The sequence below is a fragment of the Nannospalax galili genome, unplaced genomic scaffold (genome assembly GCF_000622305.1).
Source record: "Nannospalax galili isolate Female #2095 unplaced genomic scaffold, S.galili_v1.0 scaffold664, whole genome shotgun sequence".
NCBI classification, from domain to species: Eukaryota; Metazoa; Chordata; class Mammalia; order Rodentia; family Spalacidae; genus Nannospalax; species Nannospalax galili.
In genome coordinates, this window is record NW_008354274.1 from 1,543,201 (window position 1) to 1,568,050 (window position 24,850).

Consider the following 24,850-nt stretch of genomic DNA (forward strand, 5'->3'; position numbering starts at 1 on the left):
AAGTAGCCAAAAGCTCCATAAAAAATAAATCAAAGAAGAAGAAAGAGTACATGAAGTTATCAGAAAAAAGTGATGGGGAGATATGGGAGGAGTTGGAGGGGAGGGAGTGCACATGAATTTGATTAAAACACCTTATATGCATGTATGAAATTCTCAATTCTTTATTTAAAAAGATTTTAAAAAAGAATGGAAGTGGCTTGAAAGATTAACATGTTCATAAAATTCTTTGCTGCAGTTAACTGTGGGTGTTGTTCAGTAGTAGAGTACTTGCCTAGAATCCCCTAGGTAAGGGGCTTGGAGTATGGCTCAGTGGTATAGCTCCTGCCTAGAATCCCCCAGTGAGGGGCTGGAGCTTGTGAGGCTCAGCAGTAGAACTCCTACCTAGCATCCTTATGTTTCTTATTCAAGGCATGATGGAGAAGGGACAGAATCTGGTATTTGAAGTCAGGAGATCAGGGATTTATTCTGAACTTGTCACTAATGATAGAAGGCTGAGGGTTGAGATGCCAGTATTTCAGCTACTGCTCTGTTAGCAGCGCATTAGAAATGGACCTGTATATAGTAGGTATGTTTGCTGACTGAAGGAAAGGTGATGTACCCTCTCTCAGCCTCAGTTTCCACATTTGTAAAATGGCCCGGGTATCAGTACTTACCACATCACTCTGAGATAAACACGAGTGAAGACACCACAAAGTGATCGATTCTCAGTGATCAAAGAGAATTCTGAGGCTTCTGAAATACAGGCGAGAAACTCCCGGCTCTGAGGAGCCTTACCTCAGAGCAGCCTCCCCCCAGGGGTGGGGGTTATGGCTGCTACTTGGGTTACTCTCAGCAGGCTTGGGTCCTCTCTTGGCAGGTTTGTTTGCTACAAAGGCCGCCCTTTGCTATTAGTGCATACTTCCCCTTTCCAGAAGGGCTGCTTACCTGTAATGATGCCGTTTCTCTCCAGTGGCTCCTGCCAGCTGACCTTGAGCGATGTGTCCAGGATCTCTGTGAAGCTCAGGTGGCCCACAGCTCCAGGTTCTACCAATTAAAAACAATGATGTCCATTAACACAAGTGCTCCATTCTCTTTGATCAAACTTGTGTGGACACCTTTAACTATGGAAAGGAAGTGGTGAGGCAGGGTCAACAGAAGCCTGTAGTTTAGAAGCAGCAGGAGGTGTACAGCCGGGACAAGCAACCTGCTGTGAAGTGCCTGCTAATCCTTGAATATGTTACTTTGCCCGCTCCATAAAGCCTCACAGGGAAGTGAGGAAAGTGACCACAGGAGATTCAGGCACTGTTCCTTCTATCTCTCTCCCTAATCCAGTTCGGTAGAACAATCCAGCTGCCTGGACCTGAACATCAATTGCTTGGTAGACCAACAGATCCCAACACTACTAAGGGGTGGGGAGCATGGCTCCACAGTAAAGTACCTGCCTAGAATCCCCAGTGAGGAGCTAGGGGCATGGCTCAGTGGTAGAGCACCTGCCTAGAATCCCCCAGTGAGGGGCTGGGGTGTGGCTCAGTGGTAGAGCACCTGCCTAGAATCCCCCAGTGAGGGGTTAAGGGTGTGGCTCAGCAGTAAGCACTTGCTTCTGATCCAGTGAGAGGAGTTGTTATACTGGGTTGTGTGGTACCATGCAGCCTGTGGGAAACCAGAACAGGGAGCCCAGGGCCAGGGGCAGTGCTTGCTAACCTGACTCAGAAATCTGGTTTCAGCTTAGTCCTCTCCTAAGTGATTTTGAAGGATCAGGCAGAGGCCGAAGAATATACCATGAAAAGGCCCACACTGTCAGCTCCGTCTCAAATGTGAAGAAGGTGCAGAGGAGGTAATACATTTCTCCACACATATCTCAAGGGAGGACCTGCTCTGCCCAGGCAGGGAGCATTCCTACCAAAGTGGCCATGCCTTGGGCCCCCTTATGAACCTGTGGGAAAGGCCTGGCTGATGGCTTTTGGGTGAAACCTGGGGTCTTGTTTGTCCTGCAGGAGAGGAGGTCTCAGCCGCTGTTCTAGCTCCCCCACATGCACCTAGCTTTTCAAGTGAATTCAGCACCTCGCTCACTACTGGAGCAGTGACAAAGCTGCTAACACAATGTGTGAATTCTAAAACAGGTACAGCCTCAGCGACCACACTCACTGGGACGAGATCTATGGAGCCTTTGCAGAGGGGCTCAAAGAGTCTGACAAACGCCACTGTCCTCGAGTGGAAGATGGTACAATGGGATGGCTGTCAGGGCCGTGTCATTCCCCCTCCCCCGCCTCGTGAGCTTCCAAAAAGATATTCTGACAGCTTTTTGAACCGCTTGTTCTTTTTCGATCGATGTCGATGTAGTAGTGGAGAAAGCTCTGCTCCTTTTATATTAGCAGAGATTCTGCTTCCTGGATTCCTGCCCCCAAACACTCTAACTGGTAATGTCTAGGTCTCAGTTTATATTCTGTTCCTTTCTCCCAACATGTTCCCATTTTATGCAGGCTCTGCAAAAGAAAGCCCCACCTGCAGCCAGCAGAGCTAAACCCTCACTATACGGCGGAGGCCTCCTGACCAGCATATGAGCTGACTTTTCCCATAAAAGCGGCACCTGGAGAGCCTCCTCTACTTCACCTTCAGTCTCCCTTCGTGTGCCTGCTGCATGTTTCTAAACGGCGCAGATAGGCCCGTTGACAAATGGTGATCAAGGGCTGGGAGATGGCTCAGGTGGTCACACACTGGCCTTGCGAGAACAAGGATCTAAGTTCTTTTCCTAGTTACCGTACTTTTTTCTTTTTTCCAGTTTCATGTACGTGGACGTGTGTGCAGGTGTGTGTATGTCTATTTGAGGGTGTTGGACATCTGTGTGTATGAGTGTGCATGCGGAGGCCCCAGGCTGATGGTGGGAATCATCCTCAATTGCTCTTCTAGTTTATTCACCGAGGCAGGGCCTCTTAGTCAAACAGAGAGATGGCTGATGTGCCTAGTCTCGCCTGTCAGCTTGCTCAGGAATCTGTCTCTGCCTTCTGAGGCTGGAACCACAGGCAGTCTCCACACCCACCCTGCTTGTGGGGTTCCAACGTAGGTCTGAATACTTAAAGTACCTTAATCACTGAGCTGTCTCCCTGGCCCCATGATCCAAGTTATACCCCTGAAACCCACATAGAAAAAGCTGGGTGTGGTATGGCACGTTTATAATTTCAGTGTTGGGGAGATGGAGACAAGTGGATCCCTGGGGCTCATGAGTCAGCCAGCCTAGCTGTTAGCTCCAGGTAGAGTGAGAGACTCTGTCTCAAAAACTAAGGTGAATTGAGGGCTAGAGAGATGGCTCAGTGGTTCAGAGCACTGGCTGCTCTTAGAGAGGACCCACGTTAGGTTTCCAGTACCCACACAGTGGCTATCAACCACCTGTAACTCCAGTTCCAAGGGATCTCTTATGCTCCCATGGTCCCTAAAGACATGCATGTGGTACAGTTACATACATGCAAGCAAAACACTCATACACATGAACTATATATCAATAAATCTTCTTTAAAAATGAGGTGAAGTGATTGAGAAAGACCCTGGGTGTCAGCCTCTGACTTACACACACACACACACACACACACACACATACTCACATACAATCCTGTACCAGTAAGTCACAAAATGATATATAAATGTATTTGTCATAGTTACTTTCAGCTGTCAACTTGATAAAACCAAAGTTGCCTGGGATGAGGGAACCTTAATTGAGGTTCCTCCATCAGATTGGCCTGTGGCCATATCTGTGGGACATTTTCTAAATTGTTAATTATGTAGGTGGTGTCACCCTGGGCAGGTGGGCCTGGGCTGTATAAGAAAGGTAGCTGAGCAAGCCAGGGGAGCAAGCCAGTAAGCAGCGTTCCTCCATGGTCTCTGCTTTAGATCCTGCCTCCAGGTTCCTGCCTTGAGCTCCTGCCCTGACTTCCCTTAATGGACAATGATCTGAAAGTGTAAGATGAAATAAATCCTGTCCTCCCCAGTAGCTTTTGGCCAGAGTCTTTTATCATAACAACAGGAAACTAAATAGGTTACCATTCCACTTTTTCCTCCAACTGTTGACATTTGGGACATCTAATGCTTTTCATTTCTTTTTTTCATTATAAAAGCTATAATAAGCCTCCTTGGGCTTTTGTTTATTTTGTTTTTTGAGAAAATTTTGCTCTGAATCCCAGTCTCTGGCCTTGAATGCACAATCTTCCCACCTCAGCCTCCCAAGTGCTGGAATGACAGGTGTGTACACTCATGTCCAGCTATGTGCCCCCTTGTATGTGATTTTGATGTGCCTGTGGGTCCTCCCTGGGTACAATCACAGGCCAGTGCTTCCTCGTCAGGTCAGTTGCCCAAGGGGAGGGCATGAGCCAATGGGAGCCGAGTAGGTGGAGGCAGTGCAGTCAAGGGCAGAGGGGGAACCCCATGCAAGGCCCCCTACATGACAGAAAGAGGGGGTGTGGATGCACCAGTGGCAATCAAGCAAGGAAGTGAGGGGACTAGAATTAAAAATTGAGGTGCCAACCAAGCTCAGCAAGACTGAAGAAGTGGGGACTACCCCTCTGCAGGGCTGCCTCCACAGAGCCCCTTCTTTTGACAAAGGCTCCTTCCATAGTCTAAGGACCACCAGCCAGGAAATACTGCCAGGGACGCACTGGCTGAAATGAGTCCTCTGCTAGCACACTGAGTTATAGGGGTTCCACAAACCCAGTAGTGCCGGTGACAGTGGTGGGGATCTCCTGACAACGGGCCTAGGGGGTTCGGGTTCTGAGGAGACACATGAAGAAGAAGACTCACTGTCCTCGTGGGTCCACAGGAGCTGAGGCGCACTTGGAGGCCCGTCCCCCGGGGTGGTAAAACACAGGACTGATGTGAAGTAGGCTGTGAACTTCTTCAAATTGGTTATATAGCCATGGTGGATTCCGTGGAAGTCGGGTGCAATGGTGACTACAGTGACAGTCTCTGGGGCATCTGCTGGCCATGCTAGAAGCTGGTAGGGAACGGGTTAAAGAAAAGATCCTTTTAAATTGCATTTCTTTGCTTTGTCAAAATTATATTTTGCAAGTAGTATGTGTTTAAACAAAGCATGGTCATAAACAAGTCTATAAACACGTCTACTGATATTTTTGTTCTTTTGGTATTGGGGATGGAACTCAGAGCCTTATATGTGCTAGGCAGGCACTCTACCACTGAGCCAGGCTTCCAGCCCCTCACTGGGGGATTCTAAATAAGCACCCTATCTCTGAGCCACAGTTTGGCCTCCCACTGGGGGATTCTAGGCAGGTGCTCTACCACTAAGCCTTGCCCCTAGCCCCTCATTGGCAGATTCTATCTAAGCACTGTAAGGCTAAGCTACATCCTCTCCAGCCCCCTCCTTTTTTAACTTTTAAAATCTTGACAGGGGTTTAAGTAAGTTGCCAAAGCTGGTCTTGAACTTGTTCCTGTAACCCAGGCTGTCCTTGAACTTGTGATCCTCCTGCCTCAGCTTCCTAAGTGTGAATGAAATAAGTACTTTAACTCTTTCTAAAGTAAGGGAAAAATCCCTCAAACCTCTGCCTTTTCTTTACTTAAGATGACTCTGGGCATGTGTTATTTTTAACAGTAAGGGGTGAGATCACATCATCTGTTAATTCAACTAATCAGTATGAGGAGACAAACACAAGTATCTAGCCTCTGTAGGCACTGCATGTTCACATGCACTTACACATATGCAGGCAAAACACTCATATACATAAAAGAAAAATAAATAAATCCTTTTTAAAGAAAAAAGCAACACAGGGCTGGAGAGATGGCTCAGTAGTTAAGAGCACTGGCTGCTCTTGCAGAGACCCTGGTTTCAGTTCCTAGCACCCACACATGGCAGCTAACAACCATCTGTAACTACAGTTCCAGGGGATCCAATGCACTCTTCTAGCCTCTGCAGTTATTGCATGCATGTAGTACACTTATGTACATGCAGTAAACACTCATACACATAAAATAAGAATAAATTAAAAAATTTAAAAGCAAAAAAACCCAGAGAAAGTTGAATTTCAGTCTTTCAACAGTGCCCATATCCAGGACTGATTGGTTTTGAGAGCTGGTGGCCTGCAGGATGTAGAGCACATCGGTGCAGATCACACTGGCAATCAAATACACATAGTGCTCTTGCTGCTCAGACCTGGCAGAAAAGTCAAGAGGGCCTGAGTATCTGGGTTGGTCAATGTGATTTTCCTTCAAAAGTGGGTAACTTCAGATACCTTTGAAGAAGGAGCAGAGAAGGGGCATGCTTCTACCTGGGTCTGCCCAGACAAGTGTTTGAGTCGAACCCAAATGGAAAAATAAATAAATAAAGCAAGTGCCAGGAACTGACACCCTTTGAAACTAAAGTATTGTGGAGTCTCCCAAAGGGGGTGGAGCCTCTCTCTCAAGAGGCTCCCCTATTCTCCTACATGAGAATTTCTGAACCCACTCCTCACACAGCGAAGGCAGGTTTCCACGTCCAACCAGGAGAGGTTGAGGCAAAAAAAGAGAAATTGCATTTCTTTAAAAAATTTTTTTTGGTGTACTTATTTTTATTTTATGTGCATGAGTGTTTGCCTGCGTGTGTGTGTGTGTGTGTGTGTGTGTGTAATTCCCATGGAGGTCAGAAGAGGGCGTCAGATTCTCCCAGGACTGCAATTACAGATAGTTATGAGCCACCATGTGGGTGCTGGGAACCCAACTCAGGTCCTCTGAAAGAGCAACCAATGCTCTTGACCACTGAGCCATCTCTCCAGTCCCCAAACTACATTTCTTTAATATGTATCTTCTAAACCCATGTTACCACAGAACAGATTCAGGTTGGGTACCCTGAACCTTTCTTATCTCCATTCTTTTTTTTTTGTTTTTTTGGCCTTTTTGAGACAGGGTCTCCCTGTTGCCCCAGTTGTCCTGGAACTCACTATGTAGACCAGGCTGGCCTTGAACTCACAGAGATCCGCCTGCCTCTGCCTCCCGAGTGCTGGGATTAAAAGCGTGTGCCACCACGCCTGGCTATCTCCATTCTTTTTAAAAAATTTTGATTATGTGTGTCTGTGTGAGGATGTGTGCACATGGATGTGGAGGTCAAGAATGTTGGATCCCCTTGGAGTTATGGGCCATTGTGAGCTGTCTCATATGGGTGGTAGGAACTGAACTCTAATCTTCTGGAGGAGTAGCAAGCACTCCTAACTGCTGAGCTATCTCTCTAGTCCCTAGTCTCCATTCTTTAAGCAGAACTTTCCTTGAAGCAGAGACGGAACTGGCCTTCTTGAACAAAGCTCCCTTCCTGTGCATCCCTACCCTTGACTCTGACTACAGTCTGCCCAGAGGACACCCTTCTAGAAAGAAGTGTTTTAGACACAAACCAACTCCAGTGAGCCCACATAGATCTCTCCCAGGCTCTTTGTGTGAGTGTGTGTGTGTGTGTGTGTGTGTGTGTGTGTGTGTGTGTGAGTGTATGTGTGTGTGTGATGCTGGTGCTCATGTATAGGCTCTTCTGTGTACATGCATGTGGAGGTCAGAGGCTGACATCAGGTCCTTCCTTTGTCACTCTCCATCTTATTTTTTGAGACAGGGTCTCTCAGTGAACCTGGAGCTCACTGATTATGCTAGGCCAACTGGACCAGAGAGCCCTAGGGAATCACCTGTCTCTGTCTCCCAAGTGCTGGGATTATAGGAATGTGCCAAGATGCCTGATTTTTTTTTTTTTTTTTTTTTTTTTACATGTGTTCTGAGGGATCAAACTCAGGGCCTCGTACTTGTGTGGTAGACACTGTAGTGATGGTGTCATCTCCCCAGTCTCCCCCCAGGTCATTTAACATGAATGGCCTCTCTGACCACAACCTATTCTATGCCCTATCATAAACTGATGGTTCAAATTATCAGTGGGAAAGCTGATAATACTGGATAAATGGTCCTCCTACCAGTGCTATGACATTCTGCATTTGCGGCTCTGGGTTCTCCATGACACAGGAAAGGGTACACACCAGACCAGTACCACCCATTAGTCCCAACCAGAGGCACCAAACCCAGGCCAGGTACCTTGTATCCCTGGTTGATGCCGTTGATGAACTGCTGAGGGGGCGGGTTCCACAGGAACTGCACGGTGGTAGAGTTCACAGCTTCTGCCTGCACGTTCTGCGGGGGTGCTGTAGGCACTGTTCCAATGTGATTGAAGAAGACAGCACCACCAATGGCAGGAGGCACCATGGGGAGAAGAGACAAAAAGGAGCCCTCAATGGCCACTCAGGATTCATGAGCAATCACAGTGCAGAGGATGGGAGGTGGATGTTTCTGGATGCTAATCTGGGCATTACAAGGGAGAAATGGACCAGTTCTCATTGTGGAAGAATTGGTTCCTTAAGGCAGAGGTGGGGAAGGATACTAGACCATCTTCTCATCCCACAGGAGCCTTCCCATGGATCAAAGAGGGAAGGAGCCATGCTCAAGCAAGGGTTCATTTAGAACTGCCTCCCATCTGCCATTGTGTCCGACCCCACCCCCGCCCCCCAACAGCTGTTTTTGTTGTCAACTTGACACACCTGGGAAGGGGATGCCTCCATTGAAAAATTGTATCTATCAGATTGTTTTGTGGTCATGTCTGTGAAAGACTGTCTTGATTGATGTAGGAAGGCCCAGCCCACTGTGGGCAGCACCATCCCTAGGCAGGTGGGTCTTGGATGTATAAGAAGCTAGCTAAGGGGCTAGAGAGACGGCTTAGCAGTTTAGACCACTGGCTGCTCTTGCAGAGGACCCAGGTTCAGTTCCCAGCACCCAGATGGCAGCTAACAACTATCTATAACTCTAGGACCAAGGGATATAACACCCTCTTCTGGCCTCTTTGGGCACTGCATGCATGTGGTGCATATACATACATGCAGGCAAAACACTTATACATATTAAATAAATAATTTTTAAAAAGAAAATAAGAAAGCTAGCTAAGCACAAGGCAGAGAGTGAACCAGCAGGCAGCATTCTCTTATGGTTCCAGCCTCTAGGTTCCTGCCTTGAATTCCCACCATGATTTCCCTCCCTGATGGACTGTGACTTGGAAGTGTAAATCCTCTCGTCTCCTAAGCTGCTTTTGGTCATGGTGTTTACCACAGAAGCAGAAAAGGAAGCTAGAATATTCTCTCTGTCTGTCTCTTGCTCTCTCCCTCCCACTCTCTCTCTCTGTATGTATGCACACACGCAACAGCATGTGTGTGTTTGTCCGGGTGCACATGCGTGTGGAGAGCAGAGGTCAATGACAGACGTCATTCCTCAGGAGCTATCCACCTCATTTTCTGAGACAGAGTCTCTTGCTGGGATCTGGGAGGGCCAATTAGGCTAGTCTGGCTGGCCAAGGAACCCCAGGGATCACCTGGCCCCTCTTCCCCAGCTCTGGGATTACAAGCATGAGCCACTATGCCCTGCATTTTAGAAGCGGGTTCTGGGGATTGAACTCAGGTCCCTGTGCTTGGTGAAGCATACACATTTGGCTCATTTACCATCGTCCCAGCTCTCAGCTAAGCTATTTTATATATTAAGTCAAAACCATCACACCCTTCCTTATATGCATTATTTTTTTATTCATTTAGAACCTTAGTTTTTCTTTGCCAAGAGAGAAAACTGTTTCTGGCTTTTTGGTTGATTCTTTCCTTTACTGAATAGCTGTGGGGTCTAGTGATACACTTGTCTTCACAGGGTGTCTGCTCTGGGGAGTGAGAAAGAAAGGAGAAGGGGGAGAGGGGAAGGGGGAGGGAGAGAGGGAAGGACAGAGAAGGGGAGAGGGAGAGGAAGGACCAGAAGGAAGAGCAACAGAAGGGAGGGGGCAGAGCAGAGGGCGGAAGAGGACACAGAGTGGGGGGGGGGGGGGGAAAGGGGCCAAGGGGGGGGGGGGGGGGAGGAACAGGCCAGTGTGCAATTGGGCTAGGAAAACCCTATTAAGGCAGCTAAATGCGGACTCCTTGGGAGCTTCTGGTGCAAAACCAAGAATACTTAAATATAGAATAAAGGTAAGAATTTATATTGTTTCACTGAAGAATTCCAAGGAGAATATGAGGAATAATTAAGCCAATTCTAAATCATTACCCAGACACCCAAATAAATAACATTACAAGAAAAAAAAACAAAAAAAACAAAGAAAGAGACTTACAGACCACTATCCCTTATGAGTACAAGTTCAAAACATAATAAAGAAAATACTAAAAGATCAAATTTGGCAATATTTGAAAATCATAATGTATTTTTTCCTAGTGGGATTTATCTTATACAAGCAAGGCTGGTCCAATATTAGAATATCAATCTTGGCAAAGTACCGAATAAACAGGATAAAGGAAAACCAATCTTAATAGGTTTAGAAAAAGCATTTGATAAATTTTAAGATCTAATCGTGATTTTAAAAAAAGACCCACCCTCTCAGCCAAGTAGGAATTTAAAAGAACAGCGTAAACTTGATAAAGAGCATCTATGGAGAACCCGCGTGTGAGATCTCATTTAAGATGATGGGCTGAGAGATGCTTGCCTGAGATCAGGGAAAGGGAAGGATGAAAGACACCTCCCTCAGTGTTCCTGTTCTGGAAGGCTGGGCCCATGCATTCATACAAGACAAAACACAGAGGGCAAACAGACTGGGGCAGGGTGCTTTATTTACAGACAGTGTGACTGTCTTAGAAAATTCAAGTCAACACAATGAAAACTCCTGGAATTACATGAGGCTAGGGAGATCGAAGGCTATGTGGTTAAATCACAAAAATCAATTCTTGTTTTGCAATTATCTTTTTAAACATAAGAAATAAATAATTGCAAACAAATTTGAAAAAGATTTGGTGTCATTTAAGGGATTGAGGAGATGGCTCAGTGGGTTAAAGTGTGTAAGCATGAGGGTCTGAGTTTGCTCTCCAGAATCTTCATTAAAAGGATTGGGCATGGGGGCTGGAGACATGGCTCAGAGGTTAAGAGTGAGTATTGCTCTTCCAGAGGACCTGGTCCAGTTCCCAGCAATTATGTTGGAGGGTTCACAACCCCTTAACTCCAACTCCAAGGGATCTAACAACTTTGCCCTCTGAGAGCACCTGTACTCACATGCAACATACCTTCACACAGACACATACACATATACATAATTAAAAAATAAAATAAATCTCAAAAAAAAATGCTGGGCATGGTGGTGTGCACTTGAAATTCTAGTGCTGAGGAAACTGAGTCAGATAGATCCCTGTGGGCGAGAGGCTCCCTGGACTCACTGTCCAGCCAGCCTAGCCAAATCAGTGAGCCCTGAGCCAGGGAGAGACCCTGCCTCAAAAAATTCAAGATGGCTGAACATGGTACCCTGTGCCATTAATCCCAGCACTTGAGAGGCAGTGGTGAACACTCCATGAGATAGAGGTTAGCCTGGTCTACACAGTGAGTTCTAGACCAGCTGGGGCTACAGGGAGACTCTGTCTCAAACCAAAAAAACAAGGTAGAACTTGTCCTGTGGAAAGGTACCAGAGACCAACTTCCTGCCTCAATGTGCCTGTGAACACACATGCACATGCACCTGCACACACAGGTATGTGCACCTGTACACACACGTGCATCCCCCTGCATACACACACACACACACACACACACACACACACACACACACGTCCCATTTAAAGTAGCAATGAAAACATGAAATACATATAAACTTGAGATTGTGTTGGATCTATATTCTGAGAATTACAATGCTCTGAAATCAAAGCACTAAGCAAACAGAGGGTTGGAGAATATTGATGGATTAGAAGATAAGAACTGTTCTCCAAACTGATGTTCACAAGTAATACAAAACCTGCCAAACACAGAGATAGTCTTTAGAAATAGAAAAGGTGATTTTAAATTTACAGGGGAGGGCAGAATAATTGGAAGAGTCAAAGCAATCTCAAAAAAAAAAAAAAAATGAACAAACTCCACGACATAATTAAAGACTGGGTATAAATCTACAGTAATTCTAACAGGTGTCACTGGAAAACAGATGAACACAGTAACAGTGCCACAAGTGGAATCTAGAAATGAATCATACAGGTAACAGCTGGTGTTGAGAACAGCACAGAAGATGCTGGGAAACTTGGACACTCTCATCAAAATATAGGAAGGGGTTGGAGAGACATTCAACTGTTCTTGGCTGCTCTTGCAGAGGACCTGGGTTCAGTTCCTAGCACCCACTAAAAACAATCTGTAACTCCATTTCCAGGGAATCTGACACCCTCTTCTGACCTCCAAAGGCACTGCACACACATGGTGCACTTATATACGTGCAGGGACTCATACATATAAAATAAAAATATTTTTTTTTAAAAAGAGAATTTACATGTATACCTCACACTATATATGAAAACCAACTCAAGGAGGATCATAGGCTTCAATGCAATCCTATAATTTGTAAAACTTGTAGGCAAAACAGTTATGATGTTAAGTGACACCATACAGTAACTGTGCTTCTAGGTTCTTGCACAGGCTGAGGACCGATGCTCACGTGAGGCTCCATGCAGTGTCCAAGGCATCTTCAGCAGCCTCCAACTGCAAGCCCAGTGGTAGATGGAGAGACAAACGGTGCTGCAGCCCTAGGGTGATGGTTACTACTGATGATCAGCTCCACTGCAGGATTTAGAGCTACTGGAAGAGGAGACTCTGAGCATGCCTCTGAGGGATTATCTAGATTAGATCTGAGGTGGGAAGACCCTCCCTGAATGTGGGCAGCACCGCCCCCTGGGCTGGGGTCCTGGAAGGAGAAAGTGAGCTGAGCACCAGCGTCCATCTCTCTGCTTCCTGACTGTGGATGCCATGTGACCAGCTGCCTCCCGCTCTTGCTGCCATGCCGTCCCACCATGATGGACTGCACCTCAGACTGTGAACCCACATCAACTCTTCCTCTCTTAAGTTGCTTTTGTCAGAATATTTTATCACAGCAACTGGGAAAGTAATCTATATGGGGTGGAATAATATCATATTAGCTATATTTTCTGTTGCTGTGATAAAACACCATGACCAAGGCAACTTATAGAAGGAAGAGTTTATTTGGCTTATGGTTCCAAAGGGTCAGAGTCCATCATGGTGGGGAGGCATGTCAGGAGACAGCAGAAAGGAGTCATTCGGAGCAGGCACAGGAAGTAGAAAGAGGCAAAGTGGAAATGGGCAAGGCTAAAGCTCACCCCAGTGATGTGCCTCCTCCAGCTAGGGCACACCTCTTAAACCTCCCGAAACAGAGCCACCAACTGGGGACAAAGTGTTCAAATACTTGGAGCCTATGGGGGACATTCTCATTCAAACCACAAATATATAGCAACAAATGCAGTATTCTCTAATCCCAGCACTCAGGAGGGGGAGACAGAAGGATCAAGAGTTCAGGGCTAGCCTTGGTTACATAGTGAGTCCAAGGCCAGTCTAGGCTACCTGTGACCCAGTCTCAGGACAAATGAATAAAAAAACAATAGATCAAATGTGTAGTGCTACTGGAAAGGAGTCAGTTCAAAAGACTCCGTGTTGGATCGCTTCCTCTACATTAAAGTCTGTCAGAGGTGAATCCCACAAAAGAAGGCACGTGGCTGCTGAGGGTGGGGCAAGGACGCAGGTCTGAGGACAAAGGGGCAGGATGAGGAACTTGAGATAGAGAGTGATTGAGGATGATTCTCGACATTAACCTTGGGCCTCCACACGCACACACGCACATTCAAAAATACATATGCATCCACCTCATACACACACACGGAAAGGAAAACAAAACAGAAACAAGGACGGGCTGCTGAAGCGATTATGTATCTTCTTACCCCTTTCTCTTAGAACCCACTGCTGTGGTTTTAGCTGAAGTGCACCCCCCTCCCCGTGCCCATGAGCTGAAGGCTTGGTCCCAGGGCAGTGATATCGGAGGTGGGGCCTTGAAGAGGTGATGGGCATGAAGGTAGTGACCTCATGCATGGATTGGATCCACTGATGGCTTCAGAATTTGAGGGGCTATGGAGAGGTGGTGAAACTTAGGAGGTAGAGCCTAGTGTTACTGAACATGGGGTCATAGTCTGTACCCCAATATGCCAGGTTTGGTCACCTGCCCTTGAGAACTCAATTGAAACAGTCAGATTAACATGAGAAAGTAGAAAAAGATTTAATCAATGTGGCCACATTGAATGGGAAGACGGACAAAGAGATCCAGTGACCCAATCCCTCCAGTCCATCCTCAGGGTTCTGATGGAGTTTAAATAGAGGGCTAGGGATATGCACAGCTCAGCAGTCCTTCAGGTGTGGTTCTGCCCACTACTGACTCATCATGGTCTCTGGAAGTTTATAAATCTCTCCCCTGGAGAGAAGGGTTTTGCTCTGGCTGGCCAGCCCCTTCTCCCAGCATGAGACCCCTGAGAAAATTCCAATTTCTCTGGATCCATTGTTCTAACGGTCTGATAGCAAAATTGTCTCTTTAGAATGCATTCATTTCGGTTGGGCTGGTAAGACTAGAAGGGAGTTGTATAGAACTGTCCTCTGACAGACAGACCGTGGGCAGGTGCCATCTTTCCAGGCTTGGTTACACTTACTTGCCCAGGTTCATCGCAGCTAAGCTTGCTGACTGTTAAGCGCCACAAGAAAGGAGGGGCAGGGAGAGTTAGCCACATCTCCCAACCAGCCAGTTGGCACTAGTTGCATGGGAGGGGCTAAGGGTATATAAACTGAGGAAGTGGAGGGGTGGCTCTCTAGCCATTAGGTGTGGCTGTGGGGAAAGTTACCATCAACACTTGGATGAATATTTTCCAGCGTGGCCTTCCAGGGGTGCACCCACACCCCTGTAAGTAAACCCTTACCCACTGCTCTGTAAGTTAAGACCAGTAAACTCACTGGTTTCCCAGACTGCAGTCTGGCAAAATTGCATATTGGTTTGTCGTTAGGGATCAAGGGAGGAAGGGGTGGATGTTGTTTGTGCCTCCCAGAAGGAATTTTAGCCACAGAAGGGGTCCTTGGGAATGTGCTCTTGGGGACTGATCTTGTCCTTGAACCTTCCCATCCTTTCTTAACCTTCATTCTGATTCCCTTCTTTTCCTTCTTCCTTTCCCTTCTCTCTGTCCTTCTCCCCTGTCTCTTTCTCTGTCCCTCTCTCTGACTCTCTGTCCCCTTCTCTCTGTGTATCTCCCTCATTCCCTTCCCTCCCTTATTTCCTGGCCTACATAAGGTGAGCAGCTCTGTTCCACACACTCCTTACCAAGAGATTCTGCTTCACCATGACCCAGAAACAATGCAGCCAAGTTGTCATGGACTGAAGCCTTGAGCCCAAACAAACTTTCCCTTTGCTAAGTTGATTTTCTCTGGTATTTTGTCACAGTGACAGAAAGCTGACTCACTCGGCCCTAGTCTCTGAGACTGAGGAATTCACTGCATTCTGTTACTTGGCTTCAGCATTTCATCAGCCCCAATTATCCCTTGTGTAGCTCTGTAATGCTTTCCCACCACATGCTCAATTCTCTAAAATCAGACAGGGAGCATATGTTCAAAAAAAATGCGCTTAGCATAATTTAAGTAAGAGTCATTTCCCGATACAAGAGGGCATTGATACCTTTGTGCTGCTGCCCTACTGGCCGGACGTCTTATCCTTACTCCCCAGCGGGTGTGTCTCCATGTCCCTGTGAGGTCTCAGAGAACCAAACACTAGGAATGACTTGACTCAGTTGAGCCAGTGAGGAAGCTGCTTCCCCCTTTGTGATCTTTGGATCAACTAACAGACATGCGTCTGGGGGTGCCTGTGAGGCAGCACCTCTGGCAGGGCGCACTTATAAAGAAGCCTGATGGAAAAGTGGTTGCCCCCTGCAGGTGAGTGCATCTCACTGCTGCTCTTGGGGTGCTAAGATTCTTGTCTTCCAACTCAGTCTGAAGACCAGGTGCTCTCTAGGAATGCTCCAGGCCTTCTGCCCCACAATGGGGCTGTGGAGCTACTCGATCTCAGTCTCTCCAGTGTGCAGGCAGTCATTTCTGGACTATCCAGCCCATGTTGTGTAAGTCAATCCAATAAATCCCCTTTGTGACATTCATTCTGTTGGTTCTGTTCGTCCAGAGAGCCACCCTCATGGATAATACCTTCCCTCCTCATTACACAAAAATCCCAAGTCATGATAAAAAAAGAAATAAAATTAATCCTAGCACTCAAGACCGAGGCAGGCAGATCTCTGTGAGACTGAGGCTAGCCTAGTCTACACAGTGAGTTCCAGCCTAGCTGGCACTACAGGGAGACCCTTCTCAAAACAACAAAACAAAAAGAAACAAAAAGAAATAAAACAATCCCTCCATCTCCCCCCTCAGCCAGAGCATCCCACCCTCTGGCCCCTTTCTGAATCCCCAGTCCTGAATGAACCCCTGTCACCATCCAGGGCTTTATTAAAACATCATCCATTCTTCTTAGGCCCCTTGTGGTCCCAGATTCTGTGCTTCTGTTTCTCCTAATTATTGTCATTAGAAATGACTTGGATACTTCAAGACAATGGAGCAGAAAAATCTCAGGAGAGACAGATAAGGGCTGTAGTCAGTAAAACCTTCCAGGCAGGGTTTTCAGATGAAAGGGTGGTTGTGGCAGGACAGGTCTTCATCGATGTGGTGACCTCACCCTGGTTGCTCTGGAGAAAGGACAGGCTTTAGTCCGGAGTTCCTAGGAGGAAGATCAAGGGTGTGGCCTGCATTCTGTAGAGCTGGCTTCCGGCCCTGCCTCAAGGACTTCCTGTTGAAAGCTGTTAAGGCCTTTAGGAGACTGTCTCCCCACAACTAGTACTTAAAGTCTACACTTGCCTTTCTCCTAAGGGCAGGCCTTGAAGAAACCTGGTGAGCTGACAGGTGTTAAGTTCTTTCCTTGTTTACACTGCCAAATTTTTAAAAAAGCACTTTTCACTAGATAATTGTACTCCTGCAGAGGGCTGGGTCTGCTCATAGTGTTAAACTGCACATAGCCCCACACCCTGTGAAACTGTCCCCACTCACAGAACCAAACACAAGGAGCCCAGTCATGCCAGGAGGCCTAGCTAAAGATGTTAACAGCAGAAAACAAAACAGGAAGAGCAGCTTCAGAGGTACATGTGTGGGCATTTGTGATGGAAATCTCTGGAAATTGTTGAGGAGACAGTGGAGATGGGATTTCTCAGTGTGAAGGAGGAAGACACAGGACAGGGATGGATTAGGGGCCAGGGAACATCGATGCCACCTAGCATGCAGTAACCTTGCTTACAGCCATTCCAAACTTCACAACCAGCAAACTCTAGGCAGACATTACATGTGAGGAAATGAAAAAACCGGTCTGAAAAGGGTGCATATTGTATGACTGTAGCTCTGACATTCTGGAAAAAGTGGAACTCTGAAGACTAAGCCAGTGGTGAGGCATCAGGCAGGGTTGAGCAAAGGAATTTTTTTGTTTGTTTTTGTTTTCTGGCAGGGCAACAGTGCTGTATAGTATTCCCCAGTGGGCAGACTCCACTACATATTGCTATCAAGGCTCATGGAAAATACAACACTAAGGATGAGTGTGGAGCTGTGGAGCTGGGTGTTGCAGTACCTGCAATCCCAGCAGTAGAGGGACTGAGGTAGGAGGATTACTTGGAGTTTTATTTCAAGGCCAACATAGTAAGATCATGTTTAAAAAAAAACAAAAACAAAAAAAACCAAGGGACTGGAGAGAGCTCATCAGATAAGGACACTGGCTGCTCTTATAGAAGACCCAGGTTCAGTTCCCAGCACCCACATGGTGGCTAACAACCATCTGTAACTCCAGTTCCAGGGGATATGACGCCCTCTTCTGATCTCCATAGGCACACTGTATGACATACGTGCGCTTACACACATGCAGACAATACACTCATGCACATAAAATAAAAATAGTTAAAAAAAACCCCAAAACTATAACAGATGGGGTTGACTGAGAAGATGGCTCAATTGGTAAAGTGCTTGCTGCACAAGTATGAAGACCAAAGTTCAAATCCCCTGCTCTCAAGTAACCAAAGCAGGGCATGGTAGCACATGTCTGTAATCCAGCTGGGAGGATCCTCAGAGATGAATTTGCGAGCTCCAGGTTTAGTGAGAGACCCTGTCTCAAAAAAAAAAAAAAAAAAAAAAAATGAGGTGGAAGGGGCTGGAGAGATGGCTCAGCAGTTAAGAGTACTTGCTGCTTTCTAGAGGATTCAAGTTTGGTTCCTAGCACCCAAGTTGGATGGGTCCAGGGGATCTGTTGCCCTGTTCTAGCCTCTGAGGGCACTGCACTCACAAGCATATAGACACACATAGACACACTCACATACACACAATATTTTTTTTTTTTAATTGTGGAAGAGGGGGTGAAAAGATTGAAGAGCCAGAGGTGGTGGATGAGCACAAGGAAAAAGACTTTTCCAGACAGTTACTTATATGAACTCACAGCAACGGTAACAAGTCTCACATATGCTCAAGACAGACAAAATCCTAGTGAACAACTTTTCATTAAAGGGAAGTTGTATCAGGTACACAGAATCATAGCAGTGAAAATATTTTCTACTCAGGACCATAAGGAAGATGTTCTCGCCCTAATTCAGATTTGTGTTGTTCCACAATCCTCTCTTCTTCAACCTCAATGTAGTTCCCTCTTTGTTTTCACACCTCTGTAATGAAAACTTGACAAAATCCTAGTGAACAACTTTTCATTAAAGGGAAGTTGTATCAGGTACACAGAATCATAGCAGTGAAAATATTTTCTACTCAGGACCATAAGGAAGATGTTCTCGCCCTAATTCAGATTTGTGTTGTTCCACAATCCTCTCTTCTTCAACCTCAATGTAGTTCCCTCTTTGTTTTCACACCTCTGTAATGAAAACTTTAAGACACTGAAATAATACATTAACGAAGATACTACATGATGGAAAGACCCTCCATGCTCCTAGATTGGCAGAATCAATAATGTGAAAATGGCTATATTACTAAAAGTAATCTAAGGATTCAATACACTCTCTATCAAAATTCCAACAGATTTTTTACAAAATTAGAAAAAGAAATCCAAAAATTCATATGGAAATACAGAAGACCACAAAGATCGATGTAATCCTAAACAGAAAGGACATGGCAGGTTGCATCATAGTATCTCACCTCAAATTATACTACAGAGCTATGGTGAGAGAGACAGCATGGTACAGATACAAAAATAGACACATAGACCAATGGAATAGAGTTAAAGATCCAGAAATAAACCCACATAGCTATGAACACCTAATTTTTGACAAAGTTATAAAAAATGTATACAATGAATACTGGCTCAATGCAATTTTAATGAAAACCTCTCCTCAAAATATAGATCTTACTTGGAAAAAGATGAGGGGCTGTGGAGAAGGTTCAGTGGGTAAAGTGCTTGCCACATGCTTGAGTTTGGATCCCTAGCACCCATGTAAAGTTCGAGCATGGAGGCACGTACCTATAACCCCTGAACTGGGGGCAGAAGCAGGAGGATTCCTGGAGCCTGCTGTTACCAGTGTAGCTGAAACAACAAGCTCCAGGTTTAGTGAGAGATCCTATCTCAATAAATAAGGCAGAGCGTGACAGAGAAAGACAATCCAGTGTTGATCTCTGACCTCTACATGTGGCCACATGGGTGAGTGCGGGCACACACATACTGCTGCAATGTCCTTGGATAAAACCTTCCATTTCAGAAGGGAAGCAGGGTAAACAACAGGAGGTCCTGCAGGGAAGCTCCTTAAGCTCAACTAGTAAACAACTCAGCGGCTTCAGGAAGTCCCTGAAACTGACCAGCTTCACTAGGCCCCTCCCTCCCCAAGTACATATCGCTGGAAGGAGAGACACTCAGACCTGATGAGCTGCCTGCAGGTTGTACAGTGCGCTCTAGGTTTTCTGCTTTCACTCATGCTGGGGTGGGCTTTGGTGATGCAGCTGTCTTTGAGTCATTTCTTCTCCTGTAAGTAACCCCTCACCTATACTCCTGTGAGTAACCCCAACAAACTCATTGGTTCATCAAGTTGGACTTTGGTGGTAGCCTTACTTTGATCTGCTGTTGGTTCCCTATCTGGGGTAAGTGAGTAGACATTTGTTCACATCTCACCAGGAATAGGAGAGAGGAGAGAGAGAGAGAGAGAGAGAGAGAGAGAGAGAGAGAGAATGAATGAACTGGTCATGTCTCCAGGTACAGGATAAGAAGCTGGACTATTAGAAAGTTTCTACAATTGCATCTGATCCTGTCACAGTGTCCTGCCACCTGCACTTTAGTATCTAGAATCCATTTCCTTCTGAAATTGCCCAATCACTTGTTTTTCCAGGCCAGGCAGAAACAGCCAGCCCCACACTTAGGAGCAGCGAAGCCGGGGCAAAGGGAAAGGGGCAGCTTTCAAATAACACTGTTGGCAGGTGCAGGAAGGAAGTGTCAGTGACCCAGAGACAAATCTGGTCTAGACGATCCGTACATCAAGCCCGTGTGCACCGCAGATTGATGGGCACTATGTCAGCTACTACATTTGATGTAAAGCAGGAGTTTGAACCTCTCGAAAGAAATTCTTCTGTCAAAAATGCTATTCTAATTTCCTGTCTTTCATAAAGCCGAAAGCAGGCGACACCCTGGTGTTTTGGATTTGATCAGATTTTCCATTCTGATAGTATCCTTTAATGAGGAAGTCTGCAGCCCACCTTGACACAGGAGCCCATTTCTCTTGATACAGCAGTGGATTTCCTGAATCCCAGGCTTTTCAGATTGAATTTTGTTGTAAGTTTTTGTTCTTGCTGGTATTAGTTCCTGAGGCTTATACTTCTCTCTCAATTTTTTCCTCTAGCATCTTATTCATTCTTAAGCGGCTATTTAGCACAGAGTGCTTTGCCTCTGTAGCTCACCTGGTGTACAGTGTGTAATCTGGTGCACAGTCAGGGTTGGTCCTAAAGTGTGACACTTGTCCCCAGTTCGGGCACACTTTTCTTTAGCTTTTCCCATCTTTCTTTGGCCTTTTGCTTCTTGACTGAGGAAGCTCTTACTAAAGAGAAGTTAACTGCCTGAGGAGGATATAGGCAGCAAATATTTGAATTTGTCTTTTCCTGCCTTTATTGTTCGTTTTCTATGTATAGAACAGGCTTGATTTTTCAAAACTCAAATGCACTCATATTTATCAAACTATTTGTTTATTGTTTCTGAACTTTGAGTCATAGAAAGTTTCCCCCACTTCCAGGTTGTAGGGGAATTCCCTGAAGTTATCTTCCAGTACTTGAATAGTTTTGCATTTTTAATATTGATATTTCTGATCCATTTGGAATATATCTTTGCATATTTTTTTTCATTACCTTCCTTGTTGCTGTGATAAAAATATCTGACAAGAGCAACTTCGGGGAGGAAGGGTTTACTGTGGCTCAGATGTGAGGATGCAGTCCATCACTGAGGGAGGCAGGAGCGTGAGGCAACTCATCACATGGCATCCAGTCAGGAAGCAGAGAGATAGATGCGGTGCTCAGCTCACTTTCTCCTTTTGATTCAGTCCAGGACCCCAGCCCATGGATGGTGCTGCCCACATTCCGGGTGGGTTTTCCCTCCTCAGTTATCCCAGTCTAGAAACTCTCTCAGAAATGCCCAGAGGTGTGTCTTCCAGGCGATTCTAGATCCTGTCAGGTTGAAATCGATATAAATCATCACATACAGTGTTAGAAAGAGATCCAGGTTTCTTTTCTCTTCCTACTACTTTTCCAATAACATTAATCCAAAAAGTCCAAGGCTGGAGAGATGACTCAGCAATTAAGAATGCTTGCCGTTTTCAGAGGGCCTGAGTTCGGTTCCCAGCACCCACAGCAGGTGGTTCACACCCTTAGCTTCTCCAGCTCTAGGGGATCTGACACCCTCTTCTGGCCTCCAGGGGCACTGTACTCACACATATATAATTAAAAATAAAATTTAAAAACGATCTAAATTTAGTAATTCAAGATGCCACTTAAAAAAAAAAGATGCCACTTTTACTCTAGCTACACTTCTACATATGATGGGATCCACTTCTGTGTTCCCTGTTCTGCATCTTCCTGCAATAAAAGGATGCTTTTATTTGTACAACTTATTGATATGCTTTAACATACAAAGGATTGTTGCTCTTGCTACATTTTTCTTTCAGGGTTTTCCTGGCTGTTTTTGCTCTTTGCTGTCGCTGCTGTTGGTTTTTATTTGTTTGAGACAGGATCTCAAACTTACTACGTAGCCAAGGCTGTCCTTGAACTCCTGATCCTCCTGCTTTCACCTCCCGAGGGTTGGGGTTACAGGTGGCAGTGCATCCAGCTTGCTCATTTTGTTATGAATTAATTTTAAATTAACTTCTGGCTCCAGAAAAATAAATCCATGGTATTTTTTTATAGACACTATGTAATAATTTTAAGTGAAGCTGGGGGCGGGGGTGATCAGGTCTCTGTGAGGCTGTCTTCCTGTTCAAGGGCATGGTGTGACTATCCATCTGTTAATACTGCTTTTTATGATCCATGGGGACATTTGTGGTTTTCTTCATATGTGTCAGTCAATTTCTATTAAGTTCACTCCACACTCCTTTTTCTTTTGTTCTAATACCATTTTACTCTTCCAAATGGGACCGTCTCTGGCAATAACTTCTAGCCGGGAGTGCTTTGTTTGTGTCTATGACACGAGTGACTTTTTCTGAGTTGATTTTATAACTGGCTAGTTTGCAAACATTTTTGGCTAATACCGAAGTACTCCAAGTGTCACGTCTTCTTTTTCCTTTTTGATATAGCTCCAACCGGTGAGACGTCAATCTTGCAACCTCTTGCTTTCTTTCATCTGTATCCACCTGCGTTTCTTGTGTCCATCTTTTCTCTTGCCACCCTCCCAAGTCCCTGTCCACATCTTGTGTCTGTATCTTGTTTTCAGTGGAGCATTAAGTTTTGCTTCATTAGCTAATATGGAAGTCCATTATATTTATTGATTAATTAATCAATGTGGCTTCTGTTCTACATAGTCTTTATGTAAATTGTGTTATGATGGGAACTGTGAGCCAGAATACACCCTTTCTCCCTTAAGTTGCTTTTGCCAGAATATTTTATACCAGCAACAGAAAAGTAACTAAGACACCATGTTATACATATATATGCTAAATTGTATACATGCTTTATGACATATGTAAGTTGTATATGTGTGTTCACAGCATGATTTTATTTTCTTTTTGGTACATGTTTTGCTACGTAGGAAAAGTCATATTTCAGTTCTAGTGTTTACATGCACACAAACACTAATATATTTATACAGAAAAGAGACTATGAAGGGCAGAGTATTGGTTTTACTACAAATAACACTACAATGAACCTGTAAACCCTTCTTCCCAAAACCAATGATGTGAGATTACAAACTGTTCCCATGGGAGCACACTAGTTCAGTGTGTAAGTTACAATTCCCTGGAAGACTTCTTGCTGTGCATGGTGGTGCATGTCTTTAATTCCAGCACTTGTGGGGGCAGAAGCAAGTGGATCTCTGTGAGATTGAGGCTAGCCTGGTCTACATAGTGAGTTTTAAGACAGGTGTGGCTACAGGTAGACAATATCTCAACAAAAAACCAAAACCTTAGAAGACTTATTTCAAGTTCAGACTTTCATTTACATACAAAGAAGGCAGTTTTATCTCTGGTAATCACATGCCTGTGTACATGTACAAATCCATGTACATGCATGCATGCATGAATATGTGTGCATACTTGTACGTGTGTGGGCACACATATCAGTGTGTGTATACATATATACACATGGATACATATATATGCATATATGTCTCTGGTACATGTACAGTGGCCCTCTCTACCCAGCCAGGTCAGTTCTTTGAATTAATGTCTTAATGTATTCATTAATGTATTAATGAACAGAGATGAATCTAAACTTTGGGATTCTTTCCTTCATGGAGCTGAATGTAGCTGGGAAAACAGATATTTATGGTTCTGAATAGCAAAGGCTACCATGAGTATCAGCATGGATTTCTTTAAGAATGATCCTGTATTCCTTGCATACCCTTGTATACCCTAGGGGATAAAGGGAAAAAAGGAGATCAGGAGAGGTAGGACTGTAGGAGAAGGGCATTATTAAGGGAGAAAGGGGGGAAATGGGGGCACCTTAAGTGGGAAAACCATGATGGAGGGGTGAGACAATACGAGAGATAAATAATGCCTAGCTAGTTTTAAAAACCAGAGGGAACCATATTACTCCAACAACCTACTGACAAGTTATACATAGCAGATCAAGAAATATAGGTCTAGGTAAGGTTTATCTGAGCACAGTTGGTCTTTGCCCAAGATTTATCTACATGACACACAGTAATTAAAAGTACCAGACTGGTGAAACTAACCTGCTTGGATGTTTAACAGACATACTTTGAGGCCTATAATAATTTGGTCAGAGGGACATAAAGGACAGTTTTTGCTCCTTGCCCTCCTAGGTCAACTAGTTCCAGGGGACTATGAGCATCTCCCAAAATGTCCTGTAATTGTGGTGGGTCACCTGTCCTCTTGATCAAGGAGGCCGAGGAGACCCCACCAGTGTCCAGTCTACAAAGAGGAGTGTCAACACAGAGGAATCATTTCTTCCATGCTTCTAAGCAAAGCCAACCATAGTCGAGCAGGACCTTTGACTTATCGTCACATAGGCGGAACCGGTAAAAGGAAGGAGCCAGGGGCTCCTCCCAAGCCCAGGTGACCCTTGAGGAACAGATCCTCAAATGACCTTGAGAGTAAAAATAAATCGGTTTATCTGGGCCAACTGTATGGCCTTAAACACCCAAAAGTAAAGTATAACCAAAGATTAAAGGGGCCAATATAATTTCTTAAGAGTCCATATGTATAGCTAAAGGCTACATAACAAGCAACAATGCCAGATAGGAGATACCTTCTTTTGAGTCATCTTTTCAGCCTCCCTTAAAAAATAAAAAAAAAAAAAAATTTGTGGG

General features: G+C 45.2%; 1 protein-coding gene across 3 annotated transcripts in view; it reads right to left on the bottom strand.

Annotated features, from left to right (window-relative positions):
* The window catches only part of Sdk1 (sidekick cell adhesion molecule 1), a 1,173,668-nt gene that overhangs the window by 225,888 nt on the left and 922,930 nt on the right, over nt 1-24,850 (bottom strand). For all 3 annotated transcript variants that reach the window (XM_029555167.1, XM_029555165.1, XM_029555166.1), the window contains 3 exons: nt 8,011-8,126; nt 4,765-4,957; nt 925-1,023 (listed from right to left, as the gene is read on the bottom strand). In XM_029555167.1, the coding sequence (XP_029411027.1) occupies nt 925-1,023; nt 4,765-4,957; nt 8,011-8,126 (408 nt within the window). The remainder of the gene's footprint in view (nt 1-924; nt 1,024-4,764; nt 4,958-8,010; nt 8,127-24,850) is intronic.